The sequence below is a fragment of the Ciona intestinalis genome, chromosome 5, assembly GCF_000224145.3.
Source record: "Ciona intestinalis chromosome 5, KH, whole genome shotgun sequence".
In the NCBI taxonomy this organism is placed as follows: domain Eukaryota; kingdom Metazoa; phylum Chordata; class Ascidiacea; order Phlebobranchia; family Cionidae; genus Ciona; species Ciona intestinalis.
The window spans coordinates 5,019,125-5,035,879 of record NC_020170.2 but is presented as its reverse complement, the minus strand read 5'-3'; the positions used below and the strand labels follow the sequence as shown (position 1 = coordinate 5,035,879).

At 35.8% G+C, this 16,755-nt stretch overlaps 1 protein-coding gene across 1 annotated transcript; it reads right to left on the bottom strand.

Moving 5' to 3' along the window:
• Positions 1-339: 339 nt before the first annotated feature.
• On the bottom strand, positions 340-15,384 carry LOC100181350 (xanthine dehydrogenase/oxidase-like). The gene is made up of 29 exons (XM_009860498.2): positions 15,078-15,384; positions 14,634-14,691; positions 13,678-13,774; positions 13,152-13,260; positions 12,565-12,733; positions 12,063-12,149; positions 11,589-11,689; positions 11,089-11,326; positions 10,549-10,700; positions 9,966-10,172; positions 9,462-9,646; positions 8,749-8,923; positions 8,310-8,396; positions 7,771-7,885; positions 7,266-7,441; positions 6,718-6,840; positions 6,199-6,302; positions 5,853-5,973; positions 5,377-5,504; positions 5,080-5,167; positions 4,701-4,828; positions 4,050-4,200; positions 3,460-3,614; positions 3,074-3,242; positions 2,594-2,722; positions 2,058-2,185; positions 1,662-1,854; positions 973-1,161; positions 340-687 (listed from the first exon to the last, which is right to left on the bottom strand). Exons 1-29 carry the CDS (start codon positions 15,162-15,164, stop codon positions 340-342), a joined length of 4,197 nt encoding a protein of 1,398 aa, XP_009858800.2. The 5' UTR covers positions 15,165-15,384.
• Between the last annotated feature and the right edge of the window lie 1,371 nt (positions 15,385-16,755).

The following is a 16,755-nucleotide window of genomic DNA, read 5'->3' as shown; positions in this document are numbered from 1 at the left end:
AAGATATAAATATTTCGGGTAATTGGCATCTATTTGAATAAAAGACTGACAATGCCATTTAGGCGAAACATATATCTCTTTTATTATACAATTAGAACTTTAATTTTGACTGTTACGTTTTCGTCGTACAAAATTCTTACAGTATTTTTTTACACAAGATACCTCACGAAAGTTCTGCTACACCTTCTTTAAATTGTTGGTATTATACACATGGTTGTGATAAGATTTAAAATTTTTAATTACCCGAAATATTGTATAATATAAGAGATATATGTTTCGCCTAAATGGCATCATCAGTCTCTTATTCAAATTGATGCCAATTAGGCAAAATATAAATTTTTATCTGTAATTTTTGTTACTGTATTTCTTTTCACAAGAATCGTTTAACTTTATGAGCACCAGATAAGGGTCAGATTTACAGAAATTAGTTATTCCCACAATCCCACTTGATATTGTTGGTATTATACACATTTTTGTGATGAAATTTAAGATTTTACGTTTACCCGAAACATGGCCTACCTGGGAAGTGAACTTGTCCCCGCAGCACATTCTTATCCTCTCAACCGTCGCCGGACTATCCATCCGGAATTCTCCCGACAAATTCGAATGCTTTCGAGCAGCAGTCACTGCATTTTTTGCTGCAAAAAACACGGATGCCGAAAGAAAAAGTGGAGGCTCTCCAACTCCCTGTAATTATAGGTATAACTTAACACTTACAGAATATTTTTGTTGATAAATCTAAATTTTATTAACCAAAATTTAATAAAATAATTTTAATTGAATAAATTTAATGAAATTGATTGCAGCAACAAGGGCAGAATTTCTAGCAAAACCTGTTGCTAATTTATTTTTCTTTCTTGTTTTAATTATATTAATACTGTATTTAAAATAAATAAATCTTATTATATTAAATTAAGAGACGTGACTGCGATAATGCAACAACATGAAAATACTTTATGTTTCAGGACTTGCCTTAGAAGAAAATACGGCTCGCTCATTTTTAGAATTTTTAAGAAGGTGGACATTAAAGCTACGTGGGCAATCTCCAAAACCAGGAATTTTATAAGCACCAGGTCCTCTTGTAATAAGCGATCCACCTTCGTTGATCAACGGTTCTTCCATCATCATCATCCCATAGCCTTGGACAAACGCGCCTTCAATCTATGTGCAAAAAACGTGGATAAATATAATCTATCGACAAAAAACATGGCTAAACGTCTAGGATGTGCCTGTTTTTTCTGCCCGCAGAGCATTTTCTCAGACATTTTGTTCAAGACGTACTGTTGTTATACAATTTTTTTATATTTAGGCCTATATTATTCTGGGGGTTCGGTAAAATAAATGCGTCTAATTTGCCATTCCTTGACTGCAGGATATTTTGTCCCAGACGTGCCCATTTCTTGTTTGCAGTTTTGTCCAGGACATATAGTACAAGATGTACTGTTTATTATTGAATCTTTTTATATTTATAGATTATATTATCCTTTAGGAATGGTAAATTAAATGTATATATTTATGTATAAAGTTGCCTTCAGAGGTATAATAAATGCACCTAGTAGCAATTGTCGATGAGAAAAATGGATATTTTAAGCTATTTGTTAAGACTGAGTTATAAATGATTAAAACAATAAACTAAATATCCCGACAAGAGTTTGGCTTACTTGACCGATATCAACTGCTGGATTTAAACTTCTTCCAAGATCCATAACTATGTCAGTTTGCAAAACAACGTGGTCCCCAGTAAGACAATCTATTTCAACTTCGGAAACAGCAGCCCCGTAAGTGAAGTAATTAAATGGCATCCCGTTGCATTCGCCTGTCTCTTTGTTCCAATCACAATAGATATCAGGAGTCCTGTTTAACAGTTAAAATAAAGTATAATAATAGATTGAAGATAGTTGACTTACCATGGATAAAACATGGAAAAAACATAAAAAATAGACATGACATCGGCAAAATATGAAAAAATTATACAAAACATGAAAACAAATTTGACAAAACATGAAAAAAAATTGGATAAAACATGGGCAAGTAACAGCAAGATTACAGAATATTACTTGTAAAAGCCGGTTGCAGACAGACTGATCCTTTCGTTGTATGCATTCATAATTAGTTCTTTCCACGATGCCGCTGGATTTGTTTTCTTTAACTGCTCCAACCTACCCATTAGAGTCTTGCAAGCATTCTGGTACAAAGAGAAAAAAAATGTGTAAAATATTTCTGTTGGGCGTGTAGTAAGTATTGTTTTAGAACAATTAATTAGTATTCAGCAGAACTTTAAAAAAATTAAAATGCAAATGTGTTAAATTTTTTTTATTCGAATCCGTTTATTATGTGTAAGTAAAAGTTACTTTGGTATAGGGTTTACTTTACGCTGTGATGTATTTATTATTTGTTTGTAGGCGTCCATGGTTTTAGTTTGTAAAAACTAACTTACAATTAGTTTTTACAATTGTAAGTAACTGTGTACAACACAGCACAACAAATAACTATAACACCTTAGCATTCCAAACCCTCAAAAAATGGGTTTGGAAGATCCATGGTTTTAGTTTGTAAAACCTGAATAAATAAGTTACTTTATCACAATTTTCACCTTCACAGCCATTCCATTGATATCTGAACCCACACTAGCTGCAGTTGGAGCAGTGTTTGGTACAGTTTCAGTGCTTGTGTTGGAAACATAGATTTGACTCACTGGGATTCCAAGACACTTGCTGGCAATCTAAGAGCAAACTGTTGGTTATATTCACATTTGAATTACCTTTCAAATAAATTGGCTAAAAAGCATTAATTCAACAGCTCATCTGATACGAAAAGGTAATGTGTTTCTATTATTTTCTTCGCCATTCGACAATATTTTATCAGAAAATGTTTTCGCAACAATGTTGCAAAATGTTACGTTACATTCCCTGGTGAAGTCATGCTGGATGGCAGACGAAACTTCGGAAATACACTAACTTTACACCAGATGATCACTTGAAAGATTATTTACATTATGCCTGGTAGCAAAACTAACAGAATGAGCTAACAAGACATCACATATATGTTAATTAAACCACACAGACCAGCATACCTGGATTGTTTTAATGTGCAAACCCTGGCCCATTTCCGTGCCCCCATGTGTCAAAAGAACTGAACCATCTTTATATATATGGACCAATGCTCCTGCTTGGTTGAGTTGGGTAAGACCGAAAGAAATTCCAAATTTGGTTGGAATACAACTTATACCACGCTTTCTCCACCTAAAATATACAGGTTTTTGAAAATTGAGCAAACAATTCATTTGGATCTGTAAGTAATAGACAAAGCGTTAAAAAGCCTGCAAATGTTTTTCTGGAATCTTATTTTAAATACTGTGAAAACAATTTTGGTGGCAAATTTCCAGAATATGGAAGAAATTTCCTGGATTTTTTTTAATAATTTTATAATTTTTTAATAAAAATTCCACAAAATATTTACCTATTGGCTAAATTATATTCTTCCACTTTTGCCTTTCGTTCCTCGAAGTTCGACCGTTCTAAACATTCTCGCCAACAACGAGGAAGATTGAAATCTGTTAGGATTTGGCCAAAGTGTGTGGTATCGCCCTCCTTGTACATGTTGATCTCACGAACCTGAGAATCAAGAGAAATAATTTAATTTTGTTTGAATGCTTTTTACAAATAAATTTTACATCATTGTTGAAATTTTGAAATTTTGATCTTCCAAACCTGAGAATTAGGAGAAATAACTTTATTTTGTTGCAATTTTATTTTGTTGTACTGTGTGTATATTGAAAAAAATTAACTTTACATGAATTTCTTGGAACTGTAAAGAACAAAATACAAGACTTAATGGAATCATAGAATTTTTCTCTGCATTAGCACAAGTTGTGTTTAAAATCATTGTCTAATGCTAGTAGGCATTTTTTATACAATATAGAGTAAGTTAGCAGAAACAGTTAGAAGATTAATATACTTTCTTTTGGGCTTTTTATTGGCACAAAACCAGCTAGGAGATAACACGTTATGGTTTTCAGTTTTCTGCAACATCATCTTTATAACACAAACCTTTTCTGGTGGCATACCAAGCCTTGCCGCAACTTTCTGAATCCAATCTTCTGCAATAAACAAAGACTGGGGCGCGCCGAATCCTCGAAATGCTGTATTCGAAGCAATATTTGTTTTACATGTTTTACCAGTGATTGACACATTGGGAATTCTGAAAAATAAAAACAGAAGCATGGAAAAAGAGTAACTTCCTAAAGTAATTCATGAAAAGACAGTATTTCTCAGGATCAATTAATGTAAAAAACGAGTAAATCTGTGGAGTAATTTATAGAAAAAGAGAGTAATTCTTTGATCCGAGCCAGCAGAGAGAAGTTTATTATAAGAATAGAATATCACAACTTTTTATTTATGAAGAATTCCTTTTTGTTGTAACAGAGCACAGCTTATACTAAGTCAAAAGCATAAATAAATAGTTTTTTGCTAATGAGCATTTTCATGTTATATTTTAGCATAGACTTGAATAATTTATAACTGGATTTTAGCAAGAAATTAGCGAAAAAACAATTTAAATTTGCAAACCTACGTTTCACTGCCGGGCACTTTAAAACAAGATTGCAATAAATTTAATTGCTTTGTTATCTTGATTAACTTTTAGTTGTTAAGCTCCAGTCTTAAAAATCCAGACCCGGTTAAAATTAGGTTGGTGTTTACTTGTAAGTGCCATCAGCATGGAGCATTGCCCTATTCATGACAGAGAGAGACAAATCCGCTGTATTTCCTCCATTATTATATATATGGTTGACGAGCGATGTCAGTTTTCCGTCTTTTGTAAATCCAACCTGAGAGTTTAAATGGCATAATATATAATTAAGCTTGCGTTGTATTCTATTTGAATAAAAGACTGACGATGTAATTTAAGCGATATATATATCTTTTATTATTATACAATTGGTTGGACTTGATTTTTGTCTATTACATTTTCTTAGCACTCGATTATAACTGTATTTCTTTACACAAAAATCATTCAACTCTATGAGCACCAGATCAGGGTCAGATTCCTGGAATTTATTACAGTAATTAATGTAGTTACCTTATACTTTGAGTAAAAGGAGTGCCTTTGGCCTGTAATGAGCATATCATCTTGCCTGGTAAGTATGCACCGAACAGGTCGACCACACCTAAAACACAAAGTCAAACCTTTAGGATTTTTTCTTCCAATTAAATGAAAAATATCTTTTTAACTCTAAGCGTGTTTTAGTAACTGTTGTTTTGTCGCTAAATTTTTTTTATTTTTTGCGTTTAAAATAATTTTCTATCTTTGCTACCGCAATTAAAGAGACATTTAAAAGTTAAGATTATTACTAAGATAACAAGCCACACAAGTTACTTGTTTGCTGCAATTACAGCCGGGTTGCTCACAACCAGAAAGCGAGTTTCTTTTCCACCAAAACCTCCACCAAGTCGTTTCACTTTGACAACAACTTTGTTGATATCGATACCCAGAGCTTCAGCAGCCTGCAAGCAGCACAAGGTCATTACTAGGTTCAACAGCCACACTTTTTAGCTGACACTCCTTCCTCACTTTTTATGCATAGTGTATGTACTCTGCTTTTTAGCCTTGCATTTTTTAGTGCACTAGCTGCACTTTTAGGCTGACACTCGTGGTAACTCTTGCGCTGGCACAAGGTGTATAATATACAATACCTGTATTATAACAACTGTCATTGCCCCCATCATCCGCAAATTAATAGCTTGCATTAATTCCTTGAAACTACTTACATTAAGTTGTTAAAATAACTTACCTTAATTTGTTAAAAACTTTTATTAATAAATAACTTACCTTAATTTATTCAAACAACTTACGTAAAGCTGAAGATCTGTCGGATTTTGCGTTGATGAAAATATTTCAATCTCCCCAAATTCGTTTTTAGGAATGACAAGACAACCGTTGGTTTCTAAGTAAAAGTGCTCCTGACCAGCTATCCTGGGTTTAAAGCTTGTGTTAAAATATGAAAGCATTTTAGGCAATCTACTTTGTATATAGGTGTAGCAACTACCCTTTTTTTCTTTTAATTAAATGTAAATATGTTTAATTAAAAGCGTGTTTTAACAACTGTTGGTCGCTATATCCCGTCTTTTCGTTTTAAATATATTTTAATGTTGCTACCTAATCGAAGAGACAAAAAAGTAATTATTATTGTATGTGAACCTCATTTCTCCTTCAAGCACGTGATCACTTGCTTTTAGTGCGGCATCGGCGTCTCCAACTTTTAAATTAGCACTGCTGTAATACGACACATGTTCAATTGCATCCTAAAAGTGGAATATTTAACAAACATATAGTGGTTGGTGGTTTTAGAAATCTTCTGAAAATTTTTAAAAGTCAGGCCTTTTGAAACTTTTGAAATGTCAGGGTACGCATAGGTTTAAAAACAAACTTTCTGCCGGCAAAATCATGGTAATTTTTCTATTTAACAAACATAAAGTAGAGTATTGTTGCATTTCCTGACGAAATCTTGGCAGACAGCGGACCAAACGTCAAAACTACCCAACGTTTTTTTTTATACCAGATAAACCACCAAAAATAACCTCTCCACGAGGCAAAATGCAAATATTCTTTCAATACTAGGTTTTATACCAGATGAGCCGCAAAAGATTATACACATATAAATTAGCAGAAGTAACAGAATAAATGAGTGTGGCAGTAACATTATCAACATTAAATCACCTCTATTGTTAAAATTCTTGGAAAAATGTCTTCGTATGAAACCTTCACCAACTGAGCTGCTCTTTGTGCATGCGCGTATGTGTCGGCAACTACAGCGCCGATAACTTGGCCAACGCATGTGACCTGTATGCAAGAACATTTGGTTACACATTCTGTATATACTTAAATAAAACTAAACAACAAAGAAAAACGGACCAACACTTACAAAGTTGTATACATGGTAATTTGTAAGCAAGCAGAAGCTGTGTGAAACAGAGCATTTATGTTATAAATACTGTTGTTTTCTTGCCATTGAGAATAAATGAACAATTTACAAGTTATATTAGCTATACATATACTACTATATAGTAGTCCGGCACAGTTCGTTAGCACACCTACCTTGAACTTATTACCTTTGGGTTCGAGGTTGTGTCCTTGTGCAAGACACTTAACAAAAATTGCTCCAACCCATAGGTCACTAATGGGTTGTCCAAATTATCAGACACACATTCATTCAGTAGTTATATAGATAGCAGTCATAATGGCTATATATGATCCAATTATTCCACCTTATCTTCTGCAAATATGCAATCCCCCTTCATCACCCCTGTTATATTTGACCCCGGTACATCACGATGGTCCACGTACGTCACAAACCCTGGTGAAGTCATCGCTTCTTTTATGTCCACATCACGAATGTGAGCATGGCAACGCTGGCTGGTCACCAACCACATATGTAATTCATCTGAACAATGTATTTGTGTTAATATACTTTAAGATTTTAATACACCAAGTTATATATGTATATGTTTAGGTTAGTATGAGTTAAAATTCGCAATGTGCTATCATTTAACATGTTAATATACTTTAAACGATGTTAATACACAAGCATATACGCATATAGGTACCTTAAATAACTATAGGTATACCTAGTTTGTAAATTACATTTATTTCTCTAATATGTTGTATATTAGTAGAGTGTTCTAGGCGAGACACTCCATGAGATCTGCAGATTTCAACCAGGACAGCGCACTTCCCATAAATCTGCTTGAAATTCAATGAAAATTCAATTACCTGCATAGGGTGGTATATCGTCAGTATATCGGGCTTCACCAGTGACTTGTACCTGGCTTGAGTGGTGGGGTACAGCTCGGCCAACTGTGTCGTCCTCTGGTTGGTCGTCTGGAACCTAAAAAGATGTAGTTTGACTTTAATTGCAGCCCCAATTTTATTCTATGTGGGCGAGGTCTTCAACGTGGCACTTCATGGGTCCTAGGATCTAGGCTAGGATTGGCTCATTAAATCACAGTCGCAATTTAAATATTTTCAGAATCCACCAGCACTTGAAAACTGCTCACCTTAGGCATTTAAAGTTCTAATGTGCGGTGTTTAGCACAAATTTGCTCATAGCTGCCTAGTATTTCAGATTAAAACCACAGAACAATTACAAATGAGGATTTGAACTAAAAGTTTACTTGCATAATTAATTCCAATCGGCAAGCAACAAAATTGTCGATAGTGTACAAGTAAATGCAGGTAAACAATAAGTGTCACCCAAGCATTTTAAATTTTCTTTATTTAATAAATTGTCAGTAAGCAAAAAAATGTTCTACCTCGTGCCATGTCTGTGTGCTGATTGATCCATGATGATTTCCCCCAAGAGGAACTTTGGTGCATTCTTCTTCAGGAGAAATCTTTTCCTGCATAAAATCAATAGCATTATGAAACACAAGACATGCACAAGACACAGATTTTCTAGTCACTTTCAATACACACATAATTTTCTGGTCAGTTTCAATAGAAACATCAGTGCCCATATGTAACAATCGACTTTTGTTCCAAACAATTCATTTTAAAATCTAAAAGACCTTCAGTGACGTTAGAAGTTAAAACGAAAGATCTAAACGAAAATGTTAAATGATGCAAAGAAAAGGATGGCAGTGACGTGAATACTAACCAGCACTTTTTAAACACATACTGCTATAAGTGCTGGTTGCTACTTAGGTCACTGTAGATAAACATGTTTATATATTGACTTTGCTCAATACTTACCCCTGAAATCCCATCTTTGAACAACAGGTCTTTGACATGAAGATAAAACTTGAAAAAGAAGCTCAGAGCAAGAGCTTCCCTGTACTCTACCATTCCTCCTGGAGTATTCACCTCTAAACAGAAGTCCTCTCGCATCCACTGAGCCACGTCATCAATTAGATCATCTTCCCATTCCCTGAGAACAAATACGAAGTATAAATGAATGAATGAATGAATGAATGTAACTTGCGCTATACTTGCATGGCCGGAAAACAGTCGTTATCACACGGGTGTTCTGTTTTATACACCTCATGCGCGCCTATGAGTTAACACGTATGTCCCTAAAATAAAAGTAAATCAAATTTAAGCTAAAACTAATCAAAAGATACCTTTAAGTTTTTAATACAGCAAATGAATGAATGTATAAATTAATGTAACTTATACATCTTTGTGTGGCAGAGCAACGAAATTCGTTTTAACATGGGTGTCCGGTTGTAGACACTGCTATACTTTAAAGGTATTGGTAACAATTTGGACTGCTTTTAAAAGGAAACACTGGGTTGGAACAATTATTGTTAGGTGTCTTGCCCAAGGACACACACGTCATAGTAATGACAAAGACAACCTTGAATTGAACCCATAACCCAAGTAACAAGTTTGTATACGGTTAATAAACTTATCCAAACTAAAGCAGCAGTTAGGCTGAGACTATACATTATAAAATATTTTCTAACCTGCCAATAATGTTTGTCATCGTGTGCTGGGCCAGAACGGACGTTGCAGCCATTCCACCAAAAGCTGCCGAAAACTCTTCCACTTTGCGTGTGCCGTCGTGGAATTTCACACGCAGAGCTGCGTTCACAATCGCTATGTCGTCTTCTCGACGTTTGGACTGCATGTATGCTTTCATGTACTCGCTCTGTGGGTACAACCATTTGTATGTATGAATAAACAAATGGAACTTCTTTAACCTTGCGTCGTGGGGCAAGGACAGTCTGCTACGCCCCTTGCCCGCTTACGAGTTACCACATACAATAATTTTGTAAACTGTGTGATAACGGGCCAGGTCTAAGCAGTCTTATAGAATAGAAAATAGTTTAGAAAAAAAAATGTATAAAAAGACTTTTGTGTAAGCTACAGACTTAGCCATTTATATTATGAAAATGGCAAGAGTTCGCGCTTTTGTTTGTACGGCGTGAATATTGTCAACTTGTATTTTCTCGCCAAAAACAACTTACCTGTCTCATAAACGGGAGTCGGACAGAGATTAGAACTTCCCCTTTTAGCGCGCTAGTCTTTCGGTAGCTGGGGAAGAAGGTTTGGTCCATAGGAACCTTTCTCTCGCCTCGTGAATGTAGCATGAACTTGGCGGTCGCACCACAAGCCATGAAGATTGGATTAAGGTCGGATATCGGACTAGCCGTCATAATATTTCCACCGATAACCTGTTAGCAATAGGGTGGGTTGGGGTAAGATGGCACATGTTTTCATATTTTTTCTCGTCGTACTCGGTAGTAAATAAAGAACTTTCAAAGAATTAAAACTGTATAATAACGACTCTAAAATAGCGTTGTTAATTGTCTAAAACACGATCGCGATATTTAGATATTGTGTGCGAAAGGTGTCCCGTCTTACCCCATAGCACTGTATGTAGATAAAAAAAGATAAACGATTGAAGGGTGTTTTTACAACCGAATTTTATTCATTCCTTTGGCTACAAAAACAACAAATGGGACAAAAAAATAGAATGAAAAGGTGTCTCATCTTCCCCAACCCTGCTATACTTATTTACAAAAACGGTACAATTGAATTTAAACTCACAGCAACATTTCGTATTTGGTCGCCAGCAAACCAATGCAGCATCTCAAGCATCGATGATAACGCTTGTGTCGGGTTCTGACCTCTTTCGTCAACTATCCCTTTCAAGCGTTCCACCAAATCGCTCAAAATACAGGAAGCGCCAATCTCTATGCCTGTTAAAAACAAGACATTACCCATAAAAACTTAAGCGAAAATGCAAAATCAATGTCGGCAAAGTTTTATTATATATCTCCAAACTCAAAACTCCACTAATGCAGGCACAATGGTCAACACGTTAACTGCAACCCAGAGGTTAAGGGTTCAAGGCTGGTCGTTGCTACCATTGTGGATATGTATGTGTTCTTGGGTAATACACTTAACGGCAATTGCCCCCGTCCGGTAGTCACTAATTGGTTGTCTAAATTGTAAGCCCCCAAGAAAGTCACATACGTGGTAATTCGTAAGCAGGCACGAGATGCATGAAACAAAACATCTTAATTAATACGACAGTCGTTTTCCGGCCACGCGAGGATAAAGTAAGTCACATCCACACATAGCTACCTAAGTTATCCGTCTTTACGTGCGAGAGCTCACGAACAGACGCTGGTGTAACTATCACGGGATAGCAACGTCCCTTCACACCGGTCTCGATTCCGATTTCAGTATTGCCAACAACCAAATGAGCATCGGGAAATTTTTCTTTTAAATCGGTCAGCTGGTCGAGTGTTGTAGGTCGGTACCAAGTCACACGCTCGCCAACGAATTTTAACGAAACGTCCGATTCAGCTTTGCTGGAAATCTTGAGTGGCAAAAAATTTAAAGTTTAAAAATACTGCACGTTTTTAAATCATACAGTTCTGAGGGGTAAGATGAGACGCCTTTAGCACATAATATCAAAATATTATGTATTTTAAGCAAATAACAACGCTCTTTGTTTGTGGAGTTTTGATTTCTGATAACACATATTTGATAAATAGGTCACACACACAGACACGTGAAACCGATGAGCAAAACAAATTCTAAGAATAGGCACTGCTGGTGGTTGATGTTCCCAAACTTACCAAAAGTTCAGGGGGGAATATGGGCTCTTGTGTTGGATCATATTGCTGGCTAAAAGAATCCGTTTGGTCTTCAAGGTGAACTTCTTGTTGTTCTCCGTTTTCTGTGGATTAAGGACACGAATATTTCGTTACTTCTGCTACCAGATATAACGTAAACTAATATTTATCGGCTCATTTGGTATAACAAAAACGTTATTTTATTTCTAGTGTTTTGTCTGCCATAGGGCAAGACTTTCTGAGGGTTTAACATTAGATTCTTAACGAATGCTCATGATATTCATTAAGGGCGTAGGCAAATATCTATTTTGCACAGTCGGCAGTAAACAGCATACCGGTATCAAGGTTGAACAAACATTCCGAAAGACAGAAGCTATAATTACTAGCGCCACGTATGGGAGCGGCGGTAGTAAACAATATTTCTTTGGTTAGATTTTATTGATGTATAAAGCCCTGGACCTACAAAAGGTTTACTACCTTGTTTTGAATCCTCGCTGGGTTTATTCCGGCAACATTTATCACCCATTGGGCATCCGTTTTTGCTTGCAGAAAAGGTCCGAAAAGCTGCAAAATTCGTAAGTCATGCACTCGGCATTCGTTTTAATATATAGTAGATTGGAGTAAGATAGCCCATGTTTTCTTTGTCTGGATCGTTCCATTTTATAGCAAACAAAAAGTACAAAATTAGATATCCGTATCCAACTATAAAAGGTTGTTGTTAATTGTTAATAACACATTAGGAAATATGGGGCAATATGGGCTAACGCATTTCTATTTTTACCCTACACAGTAGCGGTGAAAGATAGGACACATTTTCACTTCATTTTCTCATTCCATTTAGTAGTAAACAAAGGACGTTTAAAGAATTATAAAACTGTATCCTCGCGAATTATAAAACTGTATCCTTAAAACATCATCAGGATATTTAGATATTATGTGTGATGTCCCATATTCCCCCCATATACATTATTTCTCAAACCTCCTAATATCGGGCGATAGCCTGTACATCTGCACAGATTTCCTTGTAGTGATTTTTCTATGCTCTCCATATCCGGAACGGGGTTGTTTCGCAGTAGTGTGTACATGGACATAACAATCCCCGGGGTACAGAAACCGCATTGTGAACCATGAAACTTGGCAAGACGTTCCTATAAGTGCAGTAGAATTATCTCACTGCTTGTAAAAATGTATCTAATGAATTAAAAATGTAACTTATTTAACGACCCGTGGCGTGGCAAGGACGTTCATTATAACTACATGTGTTGACATAGCTGTTTCATATGCCCGCTTACGAGTTACAACGTAAGTAAATCTTCAAACGACAGTTGCCGCATTGTAGGATTGCTCTATTATTCATTTTACGACCAAATGGTTGAGGCTGTGTGCTTATCAATATAAAGGTCGATCGGTATACTAAAGCCATGATGTTACGGCATTCAAACTTGGCCGCTTGGTATGGAAACAGCCAACGTAATGGTTAATGTATACAACATGCTGAAACATACGAAATTATATTGCAAAACACATATTTGTATACATTTTATAATTTATTATTACATAAGTCACCTGCACTGCATGAAGTTTTGTCTTTGTGCTGCCTATTCCCTCCACCGTCGTAACAGCATATCCGTGCATGGAAACAACCGGAGCAAGACAGGAGTTAACCGAAAAATGTCTGAAAAAACAAAAAAACAACGTTTTGTACCGTGGGGTAAGATGGGATATCGTGAGTAACTAAATCCTTTTAAACAATTAACCACACTCTTTTAGATTCGTGAGGATATGGTTTTATATATAATTATGTAAGTATGTTTTTTACTACCAAATGGGACGAGAAAAGAGAATGAAAACAAGTCCCATTCCCCCCCCTACTATACAATGTTAAAAAATCGGACAACGCGCCCTAACACAGAGGTGCTGTTAGAACCACAGCGCATTTACTTTATATCCCACTTTCTTTATTAATGAATGTAAAACGGCAGTCGTAACACGGATGTTTTGTTTCATACACCTCATGCCAGCTGACGAGTTACCAGATTTATAGAAGACAGACAAAATTGTGCCGTAGTATAAAAAATGTATTCAAACTCACACGATGCGGTTCTTCTCCTTGTCCCATTTTGAAACCATAACAGTACATGCGCCACACCCGCCTTCTCCGCATCCCAGCTTTGTTCCAGTTAAACGAACTAAAACAAAAAAAGTCACATAATGTCCAGTAAGGATATGGTGTCAACAAATAAGTAAGAGACAAAAATCAAGTTCAAAAAGTTGTATAATAACAAGATCGCTTTTATGTTGAGATTAATGAAACCATTTAGGCGATTTATATACAGTACAGCGGGGGAAGATAGGACACCTTTTCATTCTATTTTTTTGTCGAATTTGGTAGTAAACAAGTAAAAGAATTATAAAACCGTAACCTCACGACTTCAATAGACCGTTGTTGATTGTTTAAACACGATCAGGATGTTTATATATTCTGTGCTAAATTTAAGGTGTCCAATCTTCCCCTACCCTACTATACCTCTTATATAATACAATTAGTTGGACTTTCTTTAAGTCTGTAATGTTTTCGTGGAATCAGGTCCTTAATTACTGTCTTTCTTTAGACAAGAATCGTCCTGCCATATGACCATTATGGTTAGATACACGAAATTGAATATATATTCATAAAAGACACCATTATCGAAATGTATCCATGTATACCGAGAAGTAGAACAATGCTACTTCTTACCACCTGCAAATGCTGTAAAGCGTAAGCATTCTACCATGGGATATAACACACCTACGCATTTAACTTAGATAGTGGTACAGAGGGACCAGCGGTGTAGAGTCATAGTTTATCTTACATTGAAACCAGTATGTATATTGTATTATAACGTGCATAACACTATAACACAGATGTGAAATCACTTACGTTTAATACGTAAATAGTCTTTCTGATAAAACGTCGACAGCCCAAAAATAAATACAACGTTGTCTATTGTTAACGCGTTTGGTGTTTTTGTACATGAATGAAAAATATTTCCGTAATAGGTCACTCACGTTTTGTTCTAATGTAAACGAGAAGAGTGGTTTCTGGCTCCGGATGTGGCTCGGTCACCTAGAAAACAAATTAAAAATGCTGTATTATTATGTTACTATAAACCGAATAATGATAGAGTACTGTGGGGTAATACGTGACACCTTTAGCGCTTAATATTCAAATATCCTGATCGTGTTTTAAACAATTATTGTCGGTCTACGGGGGTCGTGAGGATACGGTTTTGTAATTCTTTGAATGTTCTTTATTTATTTTTCTACTAAATGGAACGAACGAAAAGGTGTTCCATCTTTCCCCACCCTACTATACTAACTATTCGCGTGCCGCTAAATGACTTTAGTTTTACTATGACTTGACTTGCCGCCTTTTAACGTTTCTTGGATTTTGCCATTAAAAAATCCCCCAAAAATAAAAAAGATGTTTCATTTTAATCTATAGTAGGCTACCTTAACACCGTTGACATAAAACACCAGGACGTCTTTTGGTTTCGTCCATATATGCTTGTATTCTAAAAGGTGCTCATACGGCGGCATACTTCTTACAGTAACTTGTTATACTATAGGAATTTTCCTGACAACTTTCGCCCAAACTGCACTAAGTTACACAGTATAAAACCTAAATAACCGGCAGTACTAAAGCGCGCCTAGTTGTTTACCCGGTGTTTACTAATGCCAAATGAGCGTTTCATTCTAGCATAGGTCAATATAAAGGATGTTACGTCATTGTTTATATACACTGAACACAAAGTATCAAAGACGCAAATGCGTGATTTTCAAAAACTGTATATAGTAAGAAAAGTAAGAAAAAAAGTTTCATTTTCATTTATTGACCCATTTGGTATTAAATAAAGTGTATCAAAAGAACTACAACCATTTATCCTCATGACTCTAAAAAGCGTTGTTAATTGCTAAGAAGACGATTATGAAATATGGGATATTCATCTTACCGCACAATATATACCATATCACCTATACATGTCAATTAGAATGGCGGTTTACAATAACTGTCTCTCTGCAGCTACCAAGCCTTATACAACTCGTGGGCGCAGTGGACAAACTAACTTATCACGGTAATAAGTTTGAGGAAGTAAACATGCGCAGTAGTTTTGTTTCGACATGCATATCTAACTGTGCAGTGTGAAGCGGAAGTACCACGTATTGATACAATAACAATAACACGCGTTTTAATTTGGCGTCATCTCGCTTTCGCTACATTGAGTTTTAATAAAAACTTATGTAGTAGAGTGGGGGAAGATGGGGCATCTTTTCATCTTTTTTCGCGTCACATTTGGTAGTAAACAAAGAACAGTCAAAGAAATATAAAGAATAAACTAATTAGCATCACCTTTTTGAACTAAAAGTTAAATGTGGTTTTAAACAATACTACTTTTCATCCGTATATGCGTTTTTGCAAAACGTTAAACATGTTTGCTGGTGCAGTTATCGCGTTGCACAAGTTATAAAGGCCTGATTGACCAAGTGTTTACGTATAAACTAGTAGAGTACACGTTAACAGGAAATAAAAAAGTCACGTGTTTGGAGCAAATTGTTAAATTCTATTAAAATCCACAGCGACGTCAAGAGACAGAAACTGAACTAATTTAACTCGTTAGTGGGCGCAAAAGCACGACATGAATAATAATCAGATATTAGACATTTATAACATAAAAAAGTATGTTTTGACTTCGTCACGGATAACGTATATAAAACCACACGTCTGTGATAAGATTGTAAATCTGTTATACAATTCGTTGTATGAGCTTATCCCATGCGTTCGTATAGTTGGGCAGTAAATTTTTACTGAAACTCCTTGGTTTCGCTATATATTGCTACCGTAATATGCGTTTATATGAAAAACTTTTCGTTTGTTATCGGACAAGACTTAGAGCTGACCAATTCAACAAATAGTCGCGCTTTTGTGATCGCCAGCTTGGTCTGGAGCTTGGCTGTACAGCGGCCTTTTTGGTTAATTGCCGCCGTTCTCCTACGATAAAGTATGAGCATTAAATAGCCCCGAGGCGACGTACGGGGCGGTCTGTGTGGACGAAGCGACTCGTCTTCATTTTCAGCAAGGCATGAAGCAAATAAAAAGTTACCAGCTTGAATTTCAAGAGGCAGTATTCGC

Coding starts and splice junctions, on each gene's coding strand:
- LOC100181350 (XM_009860498.2), bottom strand. CDS start 15,164: ATGCCGCCGTATGAGCACCTTTTAGAATACAAGCATATATGGACGAAA. Junction 14,692..15,077: donor TTTATGTCAACGGTGTTAAG/GTAGCCTACTAT, acceptor TTTGTTTTCTAG/GTGACCGAGCCACATCCGGA. Junction 4,829..5,079: donor CCTTTTACTCAAAGTATAAG/GTAACTACATTA, acceptor TTAAACTCTCAG/GTTGGATTTACAAAAGACGG.